At 45.0% G+C, this 21,156-nt stretch overlaps 1 protein-coding gene across 2 annotated transcripts in view; it reads right to left on the bottom strand.

Annotated features, from left to right (window-relative positions):
- KIT (KIT proto-oncogene, receptor tyrosine kinase) overlaps positions 1-21,156 on the bottom strand; it is an 85,400-nt gene that overhangs the window by 45,093 nt on the left and 19,151 nt on the right. For both annotated transcript variants that reach the window (XM_022564060.2, XM_022564044.2), the window contains exon 2: positions 3,249-3,518. In XM_022564060.2, coding sequence (XP_022419768.2) covers positions 3,249-3,518 — 270 coding nt within the window. The remainder of the gene's footprint in view (positions 1-3,248; positions 3,519-21,156) is intronic.

Here is a 21,156-nt window from a genome sequence, read left to right as displayed (position 1 = left end):
TTCTACAGCAGGTAACACTCCAAAGAAACTGGGCCAAGAATAAGCCAGCCTGATGGTATCTAATAGGATGGGAAAAAGTGGAATTATACCTTGTTCAGGACTTTCCCACCTACTGTCCAATCTGTAATTTGTTTTGATCTTATCTAATTGACACAACTTCTACTTTTGTGTGAGCCTTTATCATTTTTTTGAAAAGTGTCCAAATATACTTCCATGTTGTACCAGTTTCCAAATTAATCATATGTTTTTGGGGGTTTTTTTAATCTATTTAACAAGCAAGAAGACCTATTTAGTTCAGAAAGGTGAAATAATTTCCCTCTGGTGATACAATAACTTGCCTCATTTGTCCCCAAGTGTGCTTGACTTCAAAGTCAAATATGTACTCTACGCCTCCAAGACTAAGGGAGAAGCATGGGAAAGAGTCTATGAATTAAAAGAAGAATACAGGGCTTCCCTGGTGGTGGCGCAGTGGTTGGGAGTCCGCCTGCCGATGCAGGGGACGCGGGTTCGTGCCCCGGTCCAGGAGGATCCCACGTGCCATGGAGCGGCTGGGCCCGTGAGCCACGGCCGCTGAGCCTGCGCGTCTGGAGCCTGTGCTCCGCAGCGGCAGAGGCAGCAGCAGTGAGAGGCCCGCATACCGCAAAAAAAAAAAAAAAAAAAAAAAGAAGAACATAGAGGTTTAGAGGGAGGCAAAATGACCACGATCTAGGAGTCATGTGAGGGTATTCAATGAGATGAAAGGGAAAAAAATAAGAAATGTTTAAAAAGGGGGCTAACCCATGTTATCAGTACTCAAGATGTGCTAAGAAGAAAGGAATATGGGAACCCCATGGGTCAGCCTGAAGCCTGGATGATAATCAGTAGTAACAGTGCAGAGTACATCAATGTGGAGAATGAGCTGGAGGGGTCCAGATGTTTTTCCTTATAAAGTGAGAGAATTACCAGCATCTCCATTGTTTGTAACAACACGGGTTTCAGAAAGTTCCTAAGAACCACCAGGTGAACACCCTGAGCACAGGGACTTTCCACACAATTCTTTCTTCATTAAGATAAATTTCAATCAGCTTGTAAGTAACAATAGAGTACAACTAAGACTGAAAATGAACAAAACTGAATCATCATAAAATTGTCCTTTAGTGTTTTCATTCCTACAAAACCCTAACCCCTCTGCGTGGGCCTCTTTCCAGAGTTCCCAGTCTCCAGGATCCTCCAGCTTCTGAACAGAATCTAGAAAACCATCAGGAGGCCACACAGTATAAATAACGTGTGGGCCTCACTCTATTCATATTCCTTGAAAGGTATGTATAAATAGAACTTCTAGAAATCAAATAAATTGATAGGCAAACGGGGAGCTTATGAGTTTCAGAAATACTATGGCAAATACTTGATCGTCCAAACCAGGATACTTGTGACTGAAAGGGGTACTCTTTAATAATTATGCCAGGACACCAGGCATGGACTGGGAAAGCCTCCGGTCGACTGGGATCTCGTATAAGCAAATACAAACCTCATTCTGTATACACAACATGCTGCCGCCTCTACTGTGTAAAGACAATACAGATACAGGGTTGGGCCAACAGATTACACTTAAAATGTTTTTTAATTGTCCTTTCCATCTGTAAATCCGGTGTTCCACAAAAATCAATGACATAATTGAAATATACTTATCATAGAATTTTGACCAATTTTCAAAGAGTTTTCCAAAACAAATTATGCACCTCCCAGCCTTACTAAGTTATTCTGCAAACAAATTATCTCATAATGGCTGAAATATGGTTCGAGGCAATAGCTGGTTAATTTTCCATCTATTCTTTCTCAGTCACTTGAGTCATAGTTCCTACAGCAATGCCCCAATTTCCTTCATTGCTGTCTGAGACAAATTACTTAAGCATCCAAACATCTTAAATTGGTAATAATTAAGTACAGTCCTAAATTATTGGGGATGACTTCCCCCATCAAGAAAATCTGTGAGCCCTGTGAGACTGATTTGGCTAATGTAGCAGTTTCCCTATTTATTCAGCTGTCTACCCATCCTATTAATAAGCAGAATGATACTTCATTACCACCTGGAAATTACAGAGTACCTTCCTGAATGTCAAAGAACAGAACATGGTTGGCTCAACAATTATGGAACCATACCCGGAGGCTAGCTGTGGCTTTTCAACGCGCGTCTTTCTTTGCAGCGACCCACCCAGGAAAGAGTAAAAGAGTAAAAGATAAGGAGAGGCAGCGTCAGTTTCACGGCAACCTTCTGTACAGAGAACATGAGAGTCAATTTTACTAACCCTTGACAGAACTAGAATTTGCACAATTTTGTCTCCCTGATAACAATTACATAAGGAAGACAGAGCAGGCAATCTTATCCAAGCGTTGCCGTGAGGAACTGTGACTCTAGGGGTGGCTCAGATCCACAATCTAGGATAAGTTTATTCGGTCCTCTTCCACAATACCATGCATGAGGCTGCAAGGACAACCCCAGGCCAGGTACAAACCCAGGACTAGAACTGAAACTATTTCTCCTCCTATAATGTGGGTATGTCTCTTAAGCTTTAAGTGCTTCAGTTTTTACATCAGCAAAAAGAGACTCCTCCCTTATCCCTGCCCCTAGCCCCCTAGGAAATTTCCTCCGGACAAGGATATTAAAAGCACAAACACAGATGAATCACTGCATTCATCACATGTGATGAGGTTCAGAAATCCAACCATCACATTTTCCTTTTGTTTCTAAGAGGTCACAATTTTTTTAAATGAATGAACTAACTTCTATTAAGAACCTAGGAAGGACAGGGGGTGCTTAGCCAACTGAGTTATTTTTCTGGAATTTACTCCCTAAAAGTGGGTCAATTCATTTGAAGCTTTGGTCTGTTTAGGCCTTTAGAGGCCTTTAGTTCCCTGAAATGTTTTTACTAAGTGGGAGTATCTGGAACCTCAAGGCATTAAAATGCCGCCTTCCCAAAGGGCCTAATTTATTCTCAGAGTTTACTCACATCACCAGGACAAATGGGCTAAACCACATTGTAATCTCATTAGGAAGAGTATCACAGCCTTGCAGACCTTCAGCTGGAGTTATACCCAAAGCCACTATGTATCAAAAGATGGGGGAAACTAACAATAAAAATTTTTGTCTTATGCTTCCTAGACCCAGCCAGTATATTTTATCCATGACTCAGCCATCTATATGTCATCCCTAATTAAGGACAGGATATAAAGTTTTCTAAGTATAGCATCAAAGAAAGCTGAGCATTTACCTCTAACAAACACATAAATGGAACCGCTCAAGCCGCCTTCATTGGTGCACGTGTAATTGCCTGTATTTGTGGCCTCTGCTTTCTTGATGATCCATTCTGGGTATGTTTTCTCTCTCAATTGACCCAGAGTCTCAAAAGTCCACTTGACAAATCCTGGGTCGGTGCATAACAGCCTAATCTCATCGCCGACACTGACAATTAACTCTGATTTTGCTGGATGGATGGATGGTGGAGACAGTTCCCCTGGACTCACAGATGGTTGAGAAGAGCCTGCCAAGAAAAATGAAAATCGTGTTGAATGTGATCTTTCTCTTAGGCGAAATAAGGATTTCTTCCAATATTGATTTCCATCTTCTGTGTACTCGACAATAAAAATAGGACAAAGCTGCCCAGCTATTTATGGGCAGAGAGTTCTTTTGAAAGTTTCTCAAGTTCATCTAGAAAATTAAGTTATTTTCTGCAGCCCTCAATTAATCCTGAGGGTCACCCTTGGTATGCAAGCCAAGACTTGCTGGATGCCATGGCCTTCGCTGGGTTAAACACACAGCGGGGTCAAGTTTCCACTCTGAACATGGGCCATTGCAATGATACTGACATGCTGACACCCAGTCCAGAAACAACAAAAACAAAATTTTACACTATTAAAAAAAAAAAACTACTGGGCGGTCACTCTTTAAGCAAAATGTACACGATCATGATTAACTTGGCTTTTTCTTAAAACTTTGTGAATTCAGTTATTTCTATGCAATTCTCCTTATATGGTGATGGTCATCAAAAAAGGACTATCTCTAAGTTTCAAATAATAAGGCAGAAAATGAAAATCTTATTTTAATGATCAGATCATGAGATTTCCTGGCCTATGTTGGGGTTGCAGCCTGATCAACCTAATGCCTAGAGAGGTTTCCTACATAGGAAACTAGTTTAAAGATATAAACTATAGACTCTGAATATGAAACTTGAACCTTAGAAAATTCACAGCAGCCAATTCATTCATTCATTTGTGCACGCATGCATCTGTAGCATGAAGGCAAGTATCTGTTCATTACTTGTGATCTACAAAAGCATTGTTAGGTGCTGGGAGAAAATCCCCATAAAGGGACACACAGTCCTTACACTCCAGAGCTTAAAGTACACAGTGTTCAATGTCAGAATAATGAAACAAAGATACAAGGTTTAGCTTTAGGCTAAAGAAAAAGAAGTGGGCTGGATTTTCACAATATCAGAAGAGGAGAAAGAAAAGACAGACATGTACCAGAGATATATACCACGGAGGCACTCATGCACAGTGAGATACCAGAGGTCAACTAGATTCACGGAAACCAGTGAAAAGCTCTGGTCCTCAGGTAGGCAGGAGCCACAGAACCCACAGCAAGGATTTGAGATGAAAAGAGGAAGATCTGAGACTGCCAGAGGAAGAGCACATTAGTGGCTAGAGTGCCATGAAAAATACAAAAGGTTGACTCACACATGACCTGCGTGAGATGGGCTGGGGCACCAGGATAACAGAGCCCCCTGGGGGGCTTTCAGCTACTTCTGCAGGATCATGGGGGGAATGGTTCATGTGCCTGGGATCTGTGCCCCCCGCACACATACAAGGTCAGCTGGAGAGGGTGTGGAGAAAAAGGAACCCTCTCACACTGTTGGTGGGAATGTAAATGGATACAGCCACTATGGAGAACAGTGTGGAGGTTCCTTAAAAAACTACAAATAGAACTACCATACGACCCAGCAATCCCACTACTGGGCATATACCCTGAGAAAACCATAATTCAAAAAGAGTCATGTACCACAATGTTCATTGCAGCTCTATTTACCATAGCCAGGACATGGAAGCAACCTAAGTGTCCATCAACAGATGACTGGATAAAGAAGATGTGGCACATATATACAATGGAATATTACTCAGCCATGAAAAGAAACGAAATTGAGTTATTTGTAGTGAGGTGGACGGACCTAGAGTCTGTCATACAGAGTGAAGTTAAGTCAGAAAGAGAAAAACAAATACTGTATGCTAACGCATATATATGGAATCTAAAAAAAAAAAAAAAAAGGTTCTGAGGAACCTAGGGGCAGGACAGGAATAAAGACGCAGACGTAGAGAATGGACTTGAGGACACGGGGACGGGGAAGGGTAAGCTGGGATGAAGTGAGAGAGTGGCAGGGACTTATATATACTACCCAATGTAAAATAGATAGCTAGTGGGAAGCAGCCACATAGCACAGGGAGATCAGCTCGGTGCTCTGTGACCACCTACAGGGGTGGGATTGGGAGGGTGGGAGGGAGACGCAAGAGGGAGGAGATATGGGGATATATGTACACGTTTAGCTGATTCACTTTGTTATACAACAAAAAACTAACACAACGTTGTAAAGCAATTATACTCCAATGAAGATATTAAAAAAAAAAAAGTTACTGAGCACCAACAGTATGAGAAGTGCTATGGATGAGACTCTGTGCCCTCTAGACTGAGCATCTAAATGGAGGAGCCAGAATGTGGGAATGAAATGGTTAGGATTATTTTTAAAGTCATACAGTGCATTAAATAATGAAAATGGGCACAGCGGTAAATGGAGACGCTATTATTTCAATTATTTATCCCCTTTAAAAAAGGAATACTTCCAGGAATTCCCTGGCAGTCCAGTGGTTAAGACTTGGTGCTTTCCCTGCTGTGGGCCTGGGTTCAGTCGCTGGTCGGGGAACTAAGATCCCACAAGCCACGTGGCACGGCCAAAAAAAAAAAAAGGAGTACTTCCTAGTCCATATGAGCGACATTGACAGTAAACTGAATCCAAAAATTCTCACGAATTTATATTGCAATATATTTCAATCAATTCAATCTTCTCATGAGTGGGTCTTAAGGGCACATGCAGATACTACAACCTGGTTGAATAAATACTGTTGACTTCCGGAGACCTGCCACCCCAACGTAGGCAAGGCTTAGCTATGTGACCTAAGGCAGGCCACTAGAGCTTTCTGTGCCCAAGTTTCCACATCTGGAAAATGATGATAGAAGTACCCTCATTTCACAGAGTCCTAATGCAAATCAAATGCGATAAATACATGCAAGGAGCTTAACACAGCACTGCGGTTTGCAATAAATGCTAGTTATTGCAGTGAAGCAATAAAGTATCCTAGGTAAGAGCTTGACTCATTTTTTTGAGGTTTCTAAATTTTTTTCGAATTTATTTTATTGAAGTATAGTTGATTTACAATGTTGCGTTAATTTCTGCTATAAGCAAAGCGATTCAGGTATCCACATATATATTCTTTCTCATATCCTTTTCCATTATGGTTTATCACAGGGTGTTGAAATTATAGTTTCCTGTGCTATATGGTAGGACCTTGTTGTTTATCCATCCTATATATAATAGGTTGCATCTGCTAATCCCAAACTCCCACTCCATCCCTTCCCCTTGGCAATCACAAGTCTGTTCTCTATGTCTGGGAGTCTGTTTCTGTTTCGTAGATGAGTTCATTTGTGTCATACTTTAGATTCCACATATAAGTGATATCATATGGTATTTATCTTTCTCGTTCTGACTTATTTCAGTTAGTATGATAATCTCTAGAGACAAGACTGTACAGATTTGCATCCTGGCTCTCTCTGCCACTTACTGTGTGATCCTTAGGCAAGTTACCAATCATCTCTGCCTCGGTTTCCTCATCTTGAAAGTAACAGCACCTGTTCATAAAACTGTTATGTAAAGCACTCAGAATTGTGCTCAGGCACATAGAAAACACATAATAAATACGAGACAATTATTCTAAAAACAGAATATCTTATCTTCCCTCCAATCAGTCCTGACTTACTTCCTATGGATGTGAATGGGTCCATCATTTCCCAAACAGATTTCTGCCTGACTTCACCCTCCTTGGCAGTAAAATCATAGCCATCTTTCCCCAGAGCCTCTGCCACACATCCTTGTATGCCTTTCCACTCCTGCTGTCCCACCCCAGACTAGCCACTTACGACGTCATGGAGAGAACATCCTCTCCTGAAAGACCTCCATGCCTCCAGCCTCCACTCACCCCACCTCCAAATCATCCAACCTCACCCATCAGCCTAAAACACCGCTTTTTCAACAACCCCACCACTCCCAGCCTCAAAACCCCTAACAGAGGCCGGAGCAGCTAACACTGACATCATGTACGGCTTACAAAGCATTTTCACGGGATTAGTTTCTAGCTGTTTCCTCTGGACCCAACCTGCCTCTCCAGTCAGACAGACCCTTAAGGCTAAGGATGCTGTAAACACTCTTCAGTCCTTGCTATGCCCATCTCTCTGCCCACGTCCCCAGGACACAGCTACTCCACCAATTCACCTCTTTGTCATATGGAAAGCCCCGTCTGCATGGCCGTTGTTCCCTAACCACTCCAGGTCGTGATCACCTGTCCCCACTAAATCCCTCTAACATGTTCAGCCCCATCACCCATTTGGCTCCTACTGCTGTACCATAGTGGTCTACAGCTATATATTACCTTCTCTACCTACTGCAAGGTCTTAGGGCCCTCAGGGTAAGAATCCTAAATTGTACTTTTCTCCCTAGCATAGTTATAAAAAAGATTCCCTTCAATCCCTGAACATATAAAAGATTGGAGGAAGGACAGGTTCCAAAACACCCAGCTCCTGTAACAGATGTTAACAGTCTTCCGACCTATCCCCAAAAGAGCACAACTGTCTATTCTGCTGCTCCACTAAGAAAAGGGAGTGGCTTAATTCATCCATTAAAACTATTATGGAGGGGCTTCCCTGGTGGCGCAGTGGTTGAGAGTCCGCCTGCCGATGCAGGGGACACGGGTTCGTGCCCCAGTCCGGAAGGATCCCACATGCCGCGGAGCGGCTGGGCCCGTGAGCCATGGCCGCTGAGCCTGCGTGTCCGGAGCCTGTGCCCCGCGACGGGAGAGGCCACAGCAGTGAGAGGCCCGCGTACCACAGGAAAAAAAAAAATCAATACCAATAATTTATTCCAACTGACCTCTGAAATTGCTCTGGAATCACACATTTTGAAATAAATCTGGTACATAGCAAGTTCTCAACAAACGTTTGTTGAATTGGGTTTTATCTATATCAGGACCCTTTGCATTTGAACATATACTTCCGTAATTATGTTTGGCTAATAAAAATATCAAGAGTTGCTTTCTGTTTCCTGAACACATGTTAATTAATGAGCCCCCCAAAAAATGATAGATGGCAAAACCCACCATTCTGGGGACCAAGTACTATAATGAATGATGGCTCTGGGCTAGGAACTCCAGGACCTATTCAGCAAATACTTATCCCAGGTACCTTGCTAAGCGCTGGACCTAGGAAACAGACCTTGCTCTCAAGAAGCACAAATAAGGGAGGAAAAGGGCACTTATGAACAGTCAACAATGCAAGATTTTAACAATAGTTCAAGATAAATACCAACATACCCTCTGTAACCTCCTTCTAGTGTAAAATTCAACCATACCCCAAAGAATTGAAATCAGGATGCAAACAGATACTTGCACACCAATGTTCATAGCTGCATTATTCACAATAGCCAGAAGGTGGAAAAACCCAGTTGTCCATCAACAGATGAGTGGATAAACAAAATGTGGTATATACATAAAACAAAATATTATTCAGCCATAAAAAGGAATGAAATTCTGACATATGCTACAATATGGATGAACTTTGAAAACATTATGCTAAGCGAAATAAGCCAGACACAAAAGGATAAATATTGTATGATTCCACTTATATGAGGTATCAAGAATAGGCAAATTCATAGAGACAGAAAGTAGGATAGAAGCTACCAAGGGCTAGGGAGGAATGGAGGGTTATTGTTTAATGGGTTTCTGTTTGGGAGGATTAAAAAAAAAAAAGTCCTGGAAATGGATATGGTGACGGTTGTGAATGTACTTTAATGGCACTGAATTAGACCCTTTTAAATGGTACGCTTTATATTATGTATATTTTACCACAATTCTTTTAAAAACTAAAGTTTTTAAAAAATCAGTAATTCTTCAAGGCCCGGGGGAAGCCTCAAATTTTCTCAGCTACCTGGGCTCTTTCTTATCTGACCACTCTGACCTCTAGTAGTAGCCTCTGTGGGCCCCCCAAGTTTATCTTAAATCACAGCGTTAAAAAATTAATCACTGTTATTATTTTTATTTGTTCCACACAGCTGTGTTTGAGGGCTTGAACACCAGCTCTCTTTCTTCCCAGTTCTCTACTACCTTATACAGAGTAGCCATTCATAGCAGAAGCCTCTTTTAGGGCTCTGGACTGAATAAGCTAGAAATTTTAAACCACACTGACTACTGCCCAAGAGACTTGAACGCTCAGGGCTACTAGAGTTCTTCTCCTGTACATCTTTGCTTTTCTCCTCACACCATCTGAGTCCTTTGGTTTTATTCTCAAACCTGTTTATGGAAGTTGGACTTGATTTTATATTATATATAAGTACATGTTATGAAAACTGATGAAATATGAGTGTGTGTGTATGTGTGTGTGTGTTTGCGGAAAGCTGTTGATTCTCTGATAACCAAGCAACACTCTATAAGGTGGCTCAGCTGAAAAAACCCTACAGGTACTTCAAGTTAAATGTGGGTGAAACATGAGAAGACTGGGGGAGGGTCTCCACTTCACAAACATGGGGGGGTGGGTTCTGCATTCTGACTCTCTCACAGGCACTACTTTTAAAGAAACTGAAATTAGAAACTGCAGGCCTTATATTGTGGGTGTGGTGTACGGGGAAGGCAGCAGCTCAGACTGCCTGAGAACTCCCATCAGTCAACCCAAACTCAAAGTCAACCAAAGCTCAAAGAAAAAGTTCTGTTTCTCCATCAAAAAGAACAAAGCCATCCATCTTTCTTTTCTTGAGTGAAATAAACCATTCAAGGTAGACCTGTATTTTTTGTGATCTGTGGCTTAAAAGACTCGAGTCCAGAGTGGGCTTCTACAGTACAAGCTTCTTAATGACCTGTGTACGTCAGGGCGGCTGGCTTGAGCACAGGGTGCTCCCCAATCACCCTCAGTAGTGGTTGGACCATGTCAACTGTTAATCAATCTGGAGTCTCAACTCTCCTCCAAAGGTCTTTATACCCTTCACAAATGTCTAAAGCTGCAAAGACTGAATTTATAGCTGGGGTTAAAAGTAAGCAAGTCATTTCAAAACCTTCTCCTCTTTGGACACAAATGTAAGGAACCAGGCAAAATAATGGCAGGGAAGAAACCCCACATAGAGAGGCCTATTCTAGTTTTGGGGAAGTAGAGCTGTGAATAAGGCAAAGCTCAAAGCTCCATTGTAGTTCAGCTCCTCTCTGGTTCACATACTGTTCATCCACAGTTCATAATAAAAGGGCTAATGATTTGTATATCCTACTGTTTCTGACACACTTTTATATTCCCATAGGAGTAAACTGGATAAAAATCAAGATGGAAGGATCGTAGTAATTGCCCACAACACCCATGAGGCTTTAAAAACAAGTAGATGATACTGGAAATAGAATAAAGCTGGGGTGGGGGGTATGAGCTCAGTGAAAACCACACAAGTCCTTAAAAATACTCTTGCCCAGCGACAGGGAGAGTGTGAATCCACTCTGGATCCCCACACAAACTGGAGGAAGCCACGCCATGGAGGATCCAGCATGGCCCCCATTCCACTGTGGTGAGGCCACGCCACCAGAACCATTAAGAAATCTTTCATGTCAACGTGCATCTATTGCATAATTATTACCATGGTAGTGAACGAGATGCTGATGGGGAACTCAGCCTTGTGTAGGAGACGAATCTAATACAAATGAAACAAAAATACTGAGAGGTCACAAACAGGTCCCAAGACTCAAAGGAAGCAGCTATCATTCTGCCCAAAAGGACCATGAAAAGCTCCAGGGGGAGGGGCCGTGGGAGCTGAGCCAGGAAGTCTTTGTCTGTGTGTTTGCATGTGCCCGTGTTTGTATGTGTATTCGAGGAAAAGCTCATCCTATGAGGACCCCATCCCACTCACCCCAACCCCCCAAACTGTGAGCTCTCAGAATCCAAAGCAAGGTCTGTAGCCATCACTAGCCTCAAAGCCTCAGAGGGCATCAGGAATACAGCATGTGCTCACTAAGTGCACAGCGAAGGAATGACTACATATAGGAAATGCAGAGGTGCAGGATTTAAGAAGATAATCTGAGACATCATCTTACAGAGCAGTGCTTTCCTCATCTACGGTGTCTGCTAACAGTCTTCTTTTTTTTTTTGCGGTACGCGGGCCTCTCACTGTTGTGGCCTCTCCCGTTGCAGAGCACAGGCTCCGGACGCAGGCTCAGCGGCCATGGCTCACGGGCCCAGCCGCTCCGCGGCATGTGGGATCTTCCCGGACCGGGGCACGAACCCGTGTCCCCCTGCATCGGCAGGCGGACTCTCAACCACTGCGCCACCAGGGAAGCCCGCTAACAGTCTTCTTGAAGATCAATTTCACTCAGTGACAAATAACAGTAAACATCCTTTTATATTATAATACATAGCATAAAATAGAAAGAAAAAAAATCAAACGCATTTTTTTCAGGGGGAAAACATGAGCTTTCAAAGAAACTGAACTGCCTCACGACTTCATACTCACAAACACACCACCCAAATCCCGACCATCTCCAACCTTTAAATGCACCTCCACGGACAAGTTTGAGAACAGTCCTAAATGGATCACTTGAATTCCAATTCACAATTGAACACTGTCCAAAGGATTTTCTGGGTAACAGAAAAGTTCAGATATATCTTTAACCTTATAACATAGAGATTTAAAGTACTCAACTGAGAAGAACTCACAGCTAAAATCTACTCAGGTTTAGACATGAGATAAACAATGGGTAATTGACACAGTCTCCTCACCACCCTTTAAGTCTCTCACTGTAATACCTCTAAGTTCGGGGCCTGAAAAAACCGATTCCTTGGTACAATGCAAATTTGTATTTAGCTTTTTAAAATTTCTCTCTGCATGCCAGGTCTTGGTACTACATTAGGTCCAGGATATTTAGTGATTATACAAAATCTGTTTCCATATTCGAGACAGCTTAGGGTTTCAAGCAATGGTAACAGACTATTATAAAATGATCAGCCATTTGAAAGTCAGTTTAAAATCACAAAATATCAATAACAAAGACACCCCGCAGCACAGTCTTTTTTTAAAAAAGCAGCTCCTTGAGCGTATTTCAATGTTGGTGTAAAGATTATGAACTAATTGACAGAAGGGAACCAAAGGACAGAGAAAGAAAACCTGGAGCATTAGTCATTAGTGGCAAAGAGAGAGGGCTCAGTAACAAAGCCAGCACTTCAGAAACGTGTCTTCATGGATGCAATGGTAATTGAGCTCCTACCGTTTGGCCTGGGTGGGGCCTGTGTCCTGGGAGGACCAGCAATACAGAGCAGGGCATGACAGCCCAGTGGGGAGGCTGAACTCACACACATAGTGACCATACAATGAAGCAAGTGCAGACAAAAAGGGCAACGGGGGGCTTCCCTGGTGGCGCAGTGGTTGAGAGTCCTCCTGCTGACGCAGGGGACACGGGTTCGTGCCCCGGTCCGGGAGGATCCCACATGCCGCAGAGCGGCTGGGCCCGTGAGCCATGGCCGCTGGGCCTGTGCATCCGGAGCCTGTGCTCCGCAACGGGAGAGGCCACAGCGGTGAGAGACCCACGTACCGCAAACAAACAAACAAAAAAAGGGCCATGGAGCGTGTGGGCAAGAAGAGGGGTCAAGGGCCTTCCCTGGTGGTGCAGTGGTTAAGAATCCCCCCGCCAATGCAAGGGACATGGGTTGGAGCCCTGGACCGGGAAGATCCCACATGCCACGGAGCAACTAAGCCCGTGTGCCAGAACTACTGAGCTTGCGCTCTAGAGCCCACGAGCCACAACTACTTAGCCCTTGTGCCACAACTACTGAAGCCCATGTGCCTAGAGCCCGTGCTCTGCAACAAGAGAAACCACCGCAATGAGCAGCCCGCGCACCGCAACAAAGAGTAGTCCCCGCTCACCTCAATTAGAGAAAGCCTATGTGCAGCAACGAAGACCCAATGCAGCCAAAAATAAATAAATTTTAAAAAAAAAAACAAGGGTCAGAAAGGATTCCTAGAGCTCAGATTAAACAATGTGTGCGACCTGGCCAGACTGCAGGCGCAGATGGTCTATCGAGCGGGGGAACCACAGGAGCAAATGTCACAGAACTAGCAAGACGCGTGCTTAGAAGTCAGGTGTCACTCAAAACCCCTGCAGCATCAAGGTGTGAAGCCAGAGATCCAGTAGGGTCTTTGTCATGGTAAGGAGGTGAGCCTGCCCAGGTGGGGAGCTGTTGGTGTGTGTCTTGGGGGGACCCCTCCGGGAGCGGTGAAGGATAGTACTGACAGAACAGGACCAGAGACACGGACAGCTAGGAGACTAGGTCCAGACAGGAGCTGATGAGAGCATAAGCCAGAGGCATGGGACGGACAGGAGAGGTGGGTGTTTACTGGGTGAGTACGGGGCCTCGGCATGGGCGGATCTAGGCGGTAACGAAGCAAGAGGGAGGAAAGAAGACACCCCTGTTTTTGGCTTACACCTATGAGAAGATGGGGTGCCAACAGACTGGAGGGGGAAAAAGCTGATTTAGAGGCATTTGGATCAGCAGGTGGCAGCTGGAAGGTTCTGCAAATTGATGGGCGCGGGCGCAGCAGGGGAGGTCAGGGCCACAGACATATTCACCAGCACACAGGGGGTGGTATCCTGGGGTGCCCATAAAATCATCCAGGGAGGGAGTGGAGAGTGCAAAGAACAGAGGGGCCAAGAGGGAAATGACAAGGCCCAAGGTGGCTACAGTAGGGTAGAGATGGTGATGACTCGACTGGTAAGAGAGAACCAGGAAATTCCAGGCTAGAGGGTGTGGAGGGACTTCTAGAAGGATGCTAGAATCTTGGAGGACATGGCAGCAGGCGGGGGAACAGAAATGGACAGAGAACCAGCCCTAAAGTCTTCAGCACAAAGGATTGGTCACTGGCAGTAGGGAGGAGGGATGGAGAGTCATGGAAGTTATATCACTCATTTGCAACCCTGGCTGCACACCAGAACCCAGTCCTGCCAGAATCTCTGACAGTACTGAAGGCCTGGGGTGTGGGAGAAGAGGAGCCTTGACTGCACGTCGAGGAGAGAAAGGAAGGGAGGGAGGAGGAGGAAGGAGGACTCCTTAAGTCAGTGAGCAGGAAGGCAATGGCTGATGGGGAAACGGAAGACACACAAGCTGCCAGAGGTCTTGCATGAAAAGCTGGGCGGGGATGAGTATCCAAGGGGGCAGGCAGCCAGGGAGAACAGCAAAGGAAGGAAGGAAGGAATGGGATTTAGGGACACAGAGGACTGACTAGCAGAGAAGACCACGACACAGACTGGCTGGAGAGGCCTAGGCGGCTACTGCCTGACCTCAAGGGCTGATGAATGTGGCCATGAGGTGACTGAGGCGGGGTAAAAACGCTATTTTTAAGCCCCTCTTTCTTTTTTTTTTTTGTGGTACGTGGGCCTCTCACTGCTGTGGCCTCTCCCGTTGCGGAGCATAGGCTCTCAGTGGCCATGGCTCACGGGCCCGGCCGCTCTGCAGCAATGTGGGATCTTCCCGGACCGGGGCACGACCCCGTGTCCCCTGCATCGGCAGGCGGACTCTCAACCACTGCGCCACCAGGGAAGCCCGCCCCTCTTTCTTTGAACACGCTCTTTTCAGAAAAACATCTGTGGCACAAAGGAGCCGTGCTACCACGTGTGGGTCCCACATTCTCATGGACGTCCGAGGAAGTGTGATTCACCAGGCTCCCTGGTGCTAGAAAGGGATGCCCCAGTGCAAACAGGGGTGCCCTTCTCTGGAGAGGCAGGGTTGGGCCACATCACCCCAACTCCCACCCCACACTGGCTCACCTTTCTGCAGGCTTTCAGCCAGGGTGGGTTCACCTGTGGTTTGGGCCCTTCCGGCCTCCGCTCCTGAGAGCGGTTTCCTCCTAGGGGCCGAGTCAGCTCCTCTATTTTCTGCCTTAACCACATGGACAAACCCAGCACTAATAAATCACCTGTGTTGATCACACCTTTCCTGTAACATGTGTATTTTCTGCTTTTCTGGCTGTTACTGTGATCCCTGGGCCAATCACACAGGCCTCGTTCTCTGCTATTAAAGCACGTCCCCACGCAGGTCCCTCAACGATGCCCAACCGGGAGCTTCCTTGTACTTGAACCCTCAACGCCTTCTTTTCCATCAATTCTCCATTCACAAGCATGCCATCTGGGGGCAAGAGAAGCTGCCCTCAGGCTGCTTTTGCTGTTTGAAAAGCATACCCAAGATCAAGGAGATGTTAGATGTTCTGCATTCTTCTGAGGAAACTTCCTAAGAGGACTCAGCAGAAAGGATTCAGGCTTCCAATAAATGCCTCCTAAAGGTACAACATCTGTCAAAGCTTTTCTCAGGTTGGAGGCACGAGCAGAATTACTGTCTGGTGTCTGCGAAGGTATTTAGTATTTGTACGTTTTACATAAAATGTGTAACTCTGTATTTTTGCTCTGAAGCAGTTAGTGAAGGAAAAATGTAATGGTGGGGACAGAGAGAAATTCTGGATTCTAAATTGGGGGCAAGTCCCTTAGGTTCGAGGCGTCTGTTTCCTCTGCTGAAAAACTAAAAAGAGGCCATCAAAAGCCCTAAGATTCTAGGATCTGTAATCAAATAGTTAGGCCATAATAGGGTCAAAATAAAGAAACCCTTTATTTTTAAAAAAAAACAAAACTGGCTGAACATAAAAAGTACTCAACTATTTATGGCAATAATGAATAGCAGTGATTCTCTTATGATATAAATAATATAACGAATCACCTGCTTTGTTTTTAAACTACTGTTTGAACACAGGATTAAATAAGGGCCTAAACATGGAACTTGATTCCTGGCTCTTACAACTTATGAAGTGAACAGTAAGTGTGGAGATGCATGTATCACCCGTTCGACAATGAAAGGAGGATCCTTCTCAGCTTATGATATTGCAAAACTTCTTCTAGACATGCATACATCCCCAGCAGCAAAGGCTTACATGGGGCTACTTAATATATTTCCTACTCAGTCACCCTAAGAAAAATACAACCCGATGTTTGAGGGAGCAGGACGTCCCCTTTTTCTTTTGTGGTACACGGGCCTCTCACTGTTGTGGCCTCTCCCGTCGCGGAGCACAGGCTCCGGACGTGCAGGCTCAGTGGCCATGGCTCACGGGCCCAGCCGCTCTGCGGCATGTGGGATCCTCCCGGACCGGGGCACTAACCCGTGTCCCCTGCATCGGCAGGCGGACTCTCAACCACTGCACCACCAGGGAAGCCCCAGGACTTCCCCTTTTGATCTCAAAGATACGCATGGCCATTACGAAGTGCGTCTTTGGGGAGTCAAGATGAGGTCTGGATTTGACAAGCATAATGTACGAGGATCCATCCCTGCAGCAGAAAAGAGGAACGTCCTAATTCCCCGTGGGTTTTTCCTGATAGCCCAGTGCAGCTCCTGTTGTAAATACGTAGATTTCCACGTTTTGAATTCTGTAAAGCACTTAATGAAATAAGCAGCAGATAAGAAGCAGAAGGACTGAAATCCAATAAACAACAGAACAAGACCCTTACCATCTGTGAAGCTGGGGTGGGGAAGCTCCTGACTGCTTTCAACATTAACTTCCTTGACTTGAAGAACAATAAAGAGCCAAGTGAAAAGGAACACGGCAAGAAGAGCGTGGAAGGTCGGCCTCGCTAGTCAAACGCCAGCTTCACCCCAGACCTACCAAGTACCAAGGAAAATAGACGCGTGCACGTCTCACCTCCAAGCAGACCTCCTGGCTGCACGCTCTACAGAGGGCAACAGCTAGACCCTTGAAAGGACCTGCAGAAGGACTTGTCAGGCGTAAACTGCCTTCATGTTAGCGCTGTCCTGGACATGTGTGGTGGAGTGTGGGCCTGTAATCACTATGCCATTTCCTCCAACCAAGAAATTGACAGTTCCTCAACATGCCAATTCCCAGGCTCAGGAGGGGAAATGAGTTTGTGTCAGCAGCAAATGAAAACTTTAAGAAATAAAAATATGCGACACCCATAAACTCTGGTTCTAATTCTATAGCATTTTCATTCTAATGACATCAAATGTAACACCAATAAGCAAGAGATTGGTCAATATTTTTACACTCGCGAACATAAATATATGCCAACTGGGGCATTTAAAAAACATTTTTTGGTGGTAAAATATACATAACATAAAATCATGTTAAACATTTTTAATTATACAAATTTTGAGTGGCAATAAATACATTCACAATGTAGTACAACCATGACTACTATCCATCCCCAGAGCTTTTTCATCATCCCACAGTGACACTCTGTACCTATTCAAGAATAACTCCCCATTCCACCATCACCTCCTCACCTCAGCCCCTGGTGACCGCCATGCTACTTTCTGTCTCAATAATCTGACCGCTCTAGGGACCACATGTAAGTGGGACCATACAATACTTACCCTTTTGTGTCTCGCTTATTAAACTCAGCCTAACGTCTCCAAAGTTCATCTGTGTTGTTAGCATGGGTCCGAATTTCCTTTTTTAAGGCGGAATAGTATTCCACTGTATGTAAATATCATGTTTTAGTTTATCCATTTATCCTGATATTTGAGGTGTTTTCCTGAGGCAGTTTTTAAACTCTGTCTTCAAAGGTGACCTACATTTTTGAAAGGCCTCTCTGCTTTTCTAGTTCTGAAAGATGCCTGGAATAATACTTGGCTTAAATAGATATTTAAGCTAGTTTTCACCATAATGGGTAAATCAATACATTTTACTAGTGATTATATACTAAATTCTGCTTTTAATACAACTGTCAGTTAAGGGAAATTGTACTTTCCCCTCCATCCCATACATGGAGCAGAGAGAATGTTTTTTCCTTCTGTTCCACTTTCAAAATGTTGTTTTATAGCCACTGGGCTGGTTTAAAACAAAGGAAGTAAAAACAAAAGTATTAATTAAAAACAAACAAACAAAAAAAAAAGCAATTTTATCTGAAGCAGTTGACAGAGAAAAGGTTACCAGAATTGGTAACTGTCTTGAAAAGAGAGGTGAATTAGCAGGGGCCAAACAGTTTAGCTGCAGCCCTGGATAACAAGCTGGGGCGATTCCCTGGTCTCCCACTTTTTCACAAACAGGGAGCCCCCTGTTGTTTGCCTGTGTTACCCTGCCATAGAAGAGGTTCTGTTTGTTAGGTGCTGGAGAGAGCCAATTTCCAGAAAGGGAGTTGGATGGGTTTTAGCCTCTGAATTAAATTTAAAGGACTGGGACTAGGACTGAGGGCAAAAGTGAGCTCAGTGTCCCTCTTTGGAGCCAGGCCCCAGCCTAGAGGCCAGGGGGAAGAGCACACAGGTGGGGGCAGAAGAAGGAACTCAGCCTGGGTGGCCTCAGTGTTCTCATCAAGCCTAAGGCTGAGGCTCAGATGGGTTTTCAGGGGAGCATGTTAGCAACTTACTCTTAATTGGGTCAGAAAAGCCAATATGTATATACATGGACAAAGTAAATGTGGGGAAATGTTAATTGCAGAGTCTAAGTGAAGGGTATCCTGAAGTTCTTTGTAGTCATCTTGCAACTTCTGTAACTTTATTCAGCAATATTTTAAAGTCTAGAAGCAAGCTCAGAGACTGGAGATTGATGGTGCTTTTCTGAGCTTGGATGAGCACAGGAGGCAACAGAAATATAATGGAAAAGGTGTACGTTTTGCAGATTCCAAGCTGAGTGTTGTGAAACTTTGGGTAAGTTACCTGACCTCTCCAAGCCTCAGAGTTTTTTTTTTTGTTTTTTTTATTTGTTTGCTTTTTTGGTTTTTTTTTTGCGGTACGCGGGCCTCTCACTGTTGTGGCCCCTCCCGTTGCGGAACACAGGCTCCGGACGCGCAGGCTCAGCGGCCATGGCTCACGGGCCAAGCCGCTCCGCGGCATGTGCGATCTTCCCGGACCGGGGCACGAGCCCGCGTCCCCTCCTGCATCGGCAGGCAGACTCTCAACCACTGCGCCACCAGGGAAGCCCAAGCCTCATAGTTTTGACATCTATAAATTGGGGGTGAGATACATCAGGATTCATACATTATCTCCAAATCCTATACCTACCTTACGTCCAATAAATGGTTGCAAGTGAGAAATAGTGTTTATGATGTTTGTTCCAAAACTTACTGTGTTTATTATGTTTCACTAAATCTAACAGGAGTTTACACTGGGTATAAGAGAGTATGCTGAGGGGCTTCCCTGGTGGCACAGTGGTTAAGAATCCGCCTGCCGATGCAGGGGACACGGGTTCAAGCCCCGCTCCGGGAAGATCCCACATGCCACGGAGCAACTAAGCCCATGCACCACAACTACTGAGCCTGTGCTCTGGAGCCCACGAGCCACACTACTGAGCCCATGAGCCACAACTACTGAAGCCCGCGCGCCTAGAGCCCGTGCTCCGCAAGAAGAGAAGCCACCGCAACGAGAAACCAGCGTACCGCAACGAAGAGCAGCCTCCGCTCGCCACAACTAGAGAAAGCCAGCGTGCAGCAACGAAGACCCAACGCGGCCAAATAGATTTAAAAAAAAAAAAAAAAAAAAAAAGGGAAGAGAGTATGCTGAGCCCCAAATGTAAAACAAAAGCAATTAATTGGCAAATAGCAGATTATCAGTTTCTCTATCAAAAGCAAGGTTCCCGCAAGCCACTCTAGATCTTAAATCTCCATCTTTAAAAAGAATTTGGGCCCTTGCTCTCAGTACGTGTATTTTTATAAATTACACCCATGTGTGCCATTGCCAGCCCTTCCATGAATTATCAATGTAAGGCTTACTTAGTTTCTGTCTGGAGGTAAAATGCCCCCCACCTTGAAGCTGTTGCCTCTGGGAGTAACTCCCATGCTGTCACCTTCTAGAATAGGAATGAAAACCCCTGGCTTTACCCAGGTCAGGACAAATTGACCAAAATGAGGCCAAGGAGCGCATCTCTGTTCTTCCACCAAATAGATCTGAGAGTGGGTGGGGAGAAAGAAGCTGCCCCAAAATCATCTTCTAGGAGCAGAGCGGGCAGCTCTTCCAGGAAGCCCTGAGGGGACTGGGGACAACAGTCATTTCCCTGGAAACTTCGCAGGTGCCATCTTTACCACTCGGGCTGCTGGCTTCCGGCCTGGGTATTATGAACATCTCCAAGGTCAGAGGATTTCCCTCCTTTCCCATATCCCTGGAAGCATAATACTCAAGAACTTCTCCTGGGTGGTCCACAGCCCAGACCCCAAATTAGAACCAAATCATAAGATTCTTCTGCCACTGTGCAAGGGACTCACTTTTCTAGCAGGAGGATTAGATGATGGTGACAAATATGCTCTCGTAAATAGAATTCATTAGGTGACGCCTCCATCAAAATTGCATACATTCACCAGCCCGCATGTCCTAGGGATAAAAATGGGACTGCCCCTCCCCCCCCCACCCGCATTCATTCATTCAACTAAAAATGTTTCTTGAATGCTTGCCATGGGCTGGGCCCTTGGGCAGCAGGGAAACAAGGCAGGGTCTCTCGTGGAATTTATATGAATTTGTATTTAGCTCCACGGGTGAGCTGTAAACCAATAATTATACAATTATATAATTACAATGTGCAGAGTGTGGAGAAGTGCACTGTACACAAGGGGCGCTGACCTGACCTACCCTGGGGGGGTCAGAAAGGACTACAAAGGAAACATGTGAGCTGGGGTCTGAGGTGCACTAAGAGACCAGGGAGAAACACAGTGCCCCTGGCAGTGGGCAGAGGGGCAGGGTGGCTCCTGCAGCTCCAAGGAACAAGGACATCCTTAAGGAGTGAAGAAAGCACGGACAGCGAAGGATGAGGCAGGTAATCTGCAAAATGGAGATCAAGAGGAGACACTGGAGGCGTGGGATGGGATCTACAA

The sequence above is a fragment of the Delphinapterus leucas genome, chromosome 5 (genome assembly GCF_059928025.1).
Source record: "Delphinapterus leucas isolate spDelLeu-1000000601 "Yukka" chromosome 5, BTC_Dleu_Yukka2, whole genome shotgun sequence".
Taxonomy (NCBI): Eukaryota; Metazoa; Chordata; class Mammalia; order Artiodactyla; family Monodontidae; genus Delphinapterus; species Delphinapterus leucas.
The sequence above is the reverse complement of the archived record's forward strand: the minus strand, read 5'-3'. Positions and strand labels throughout refer to the sequence as shown.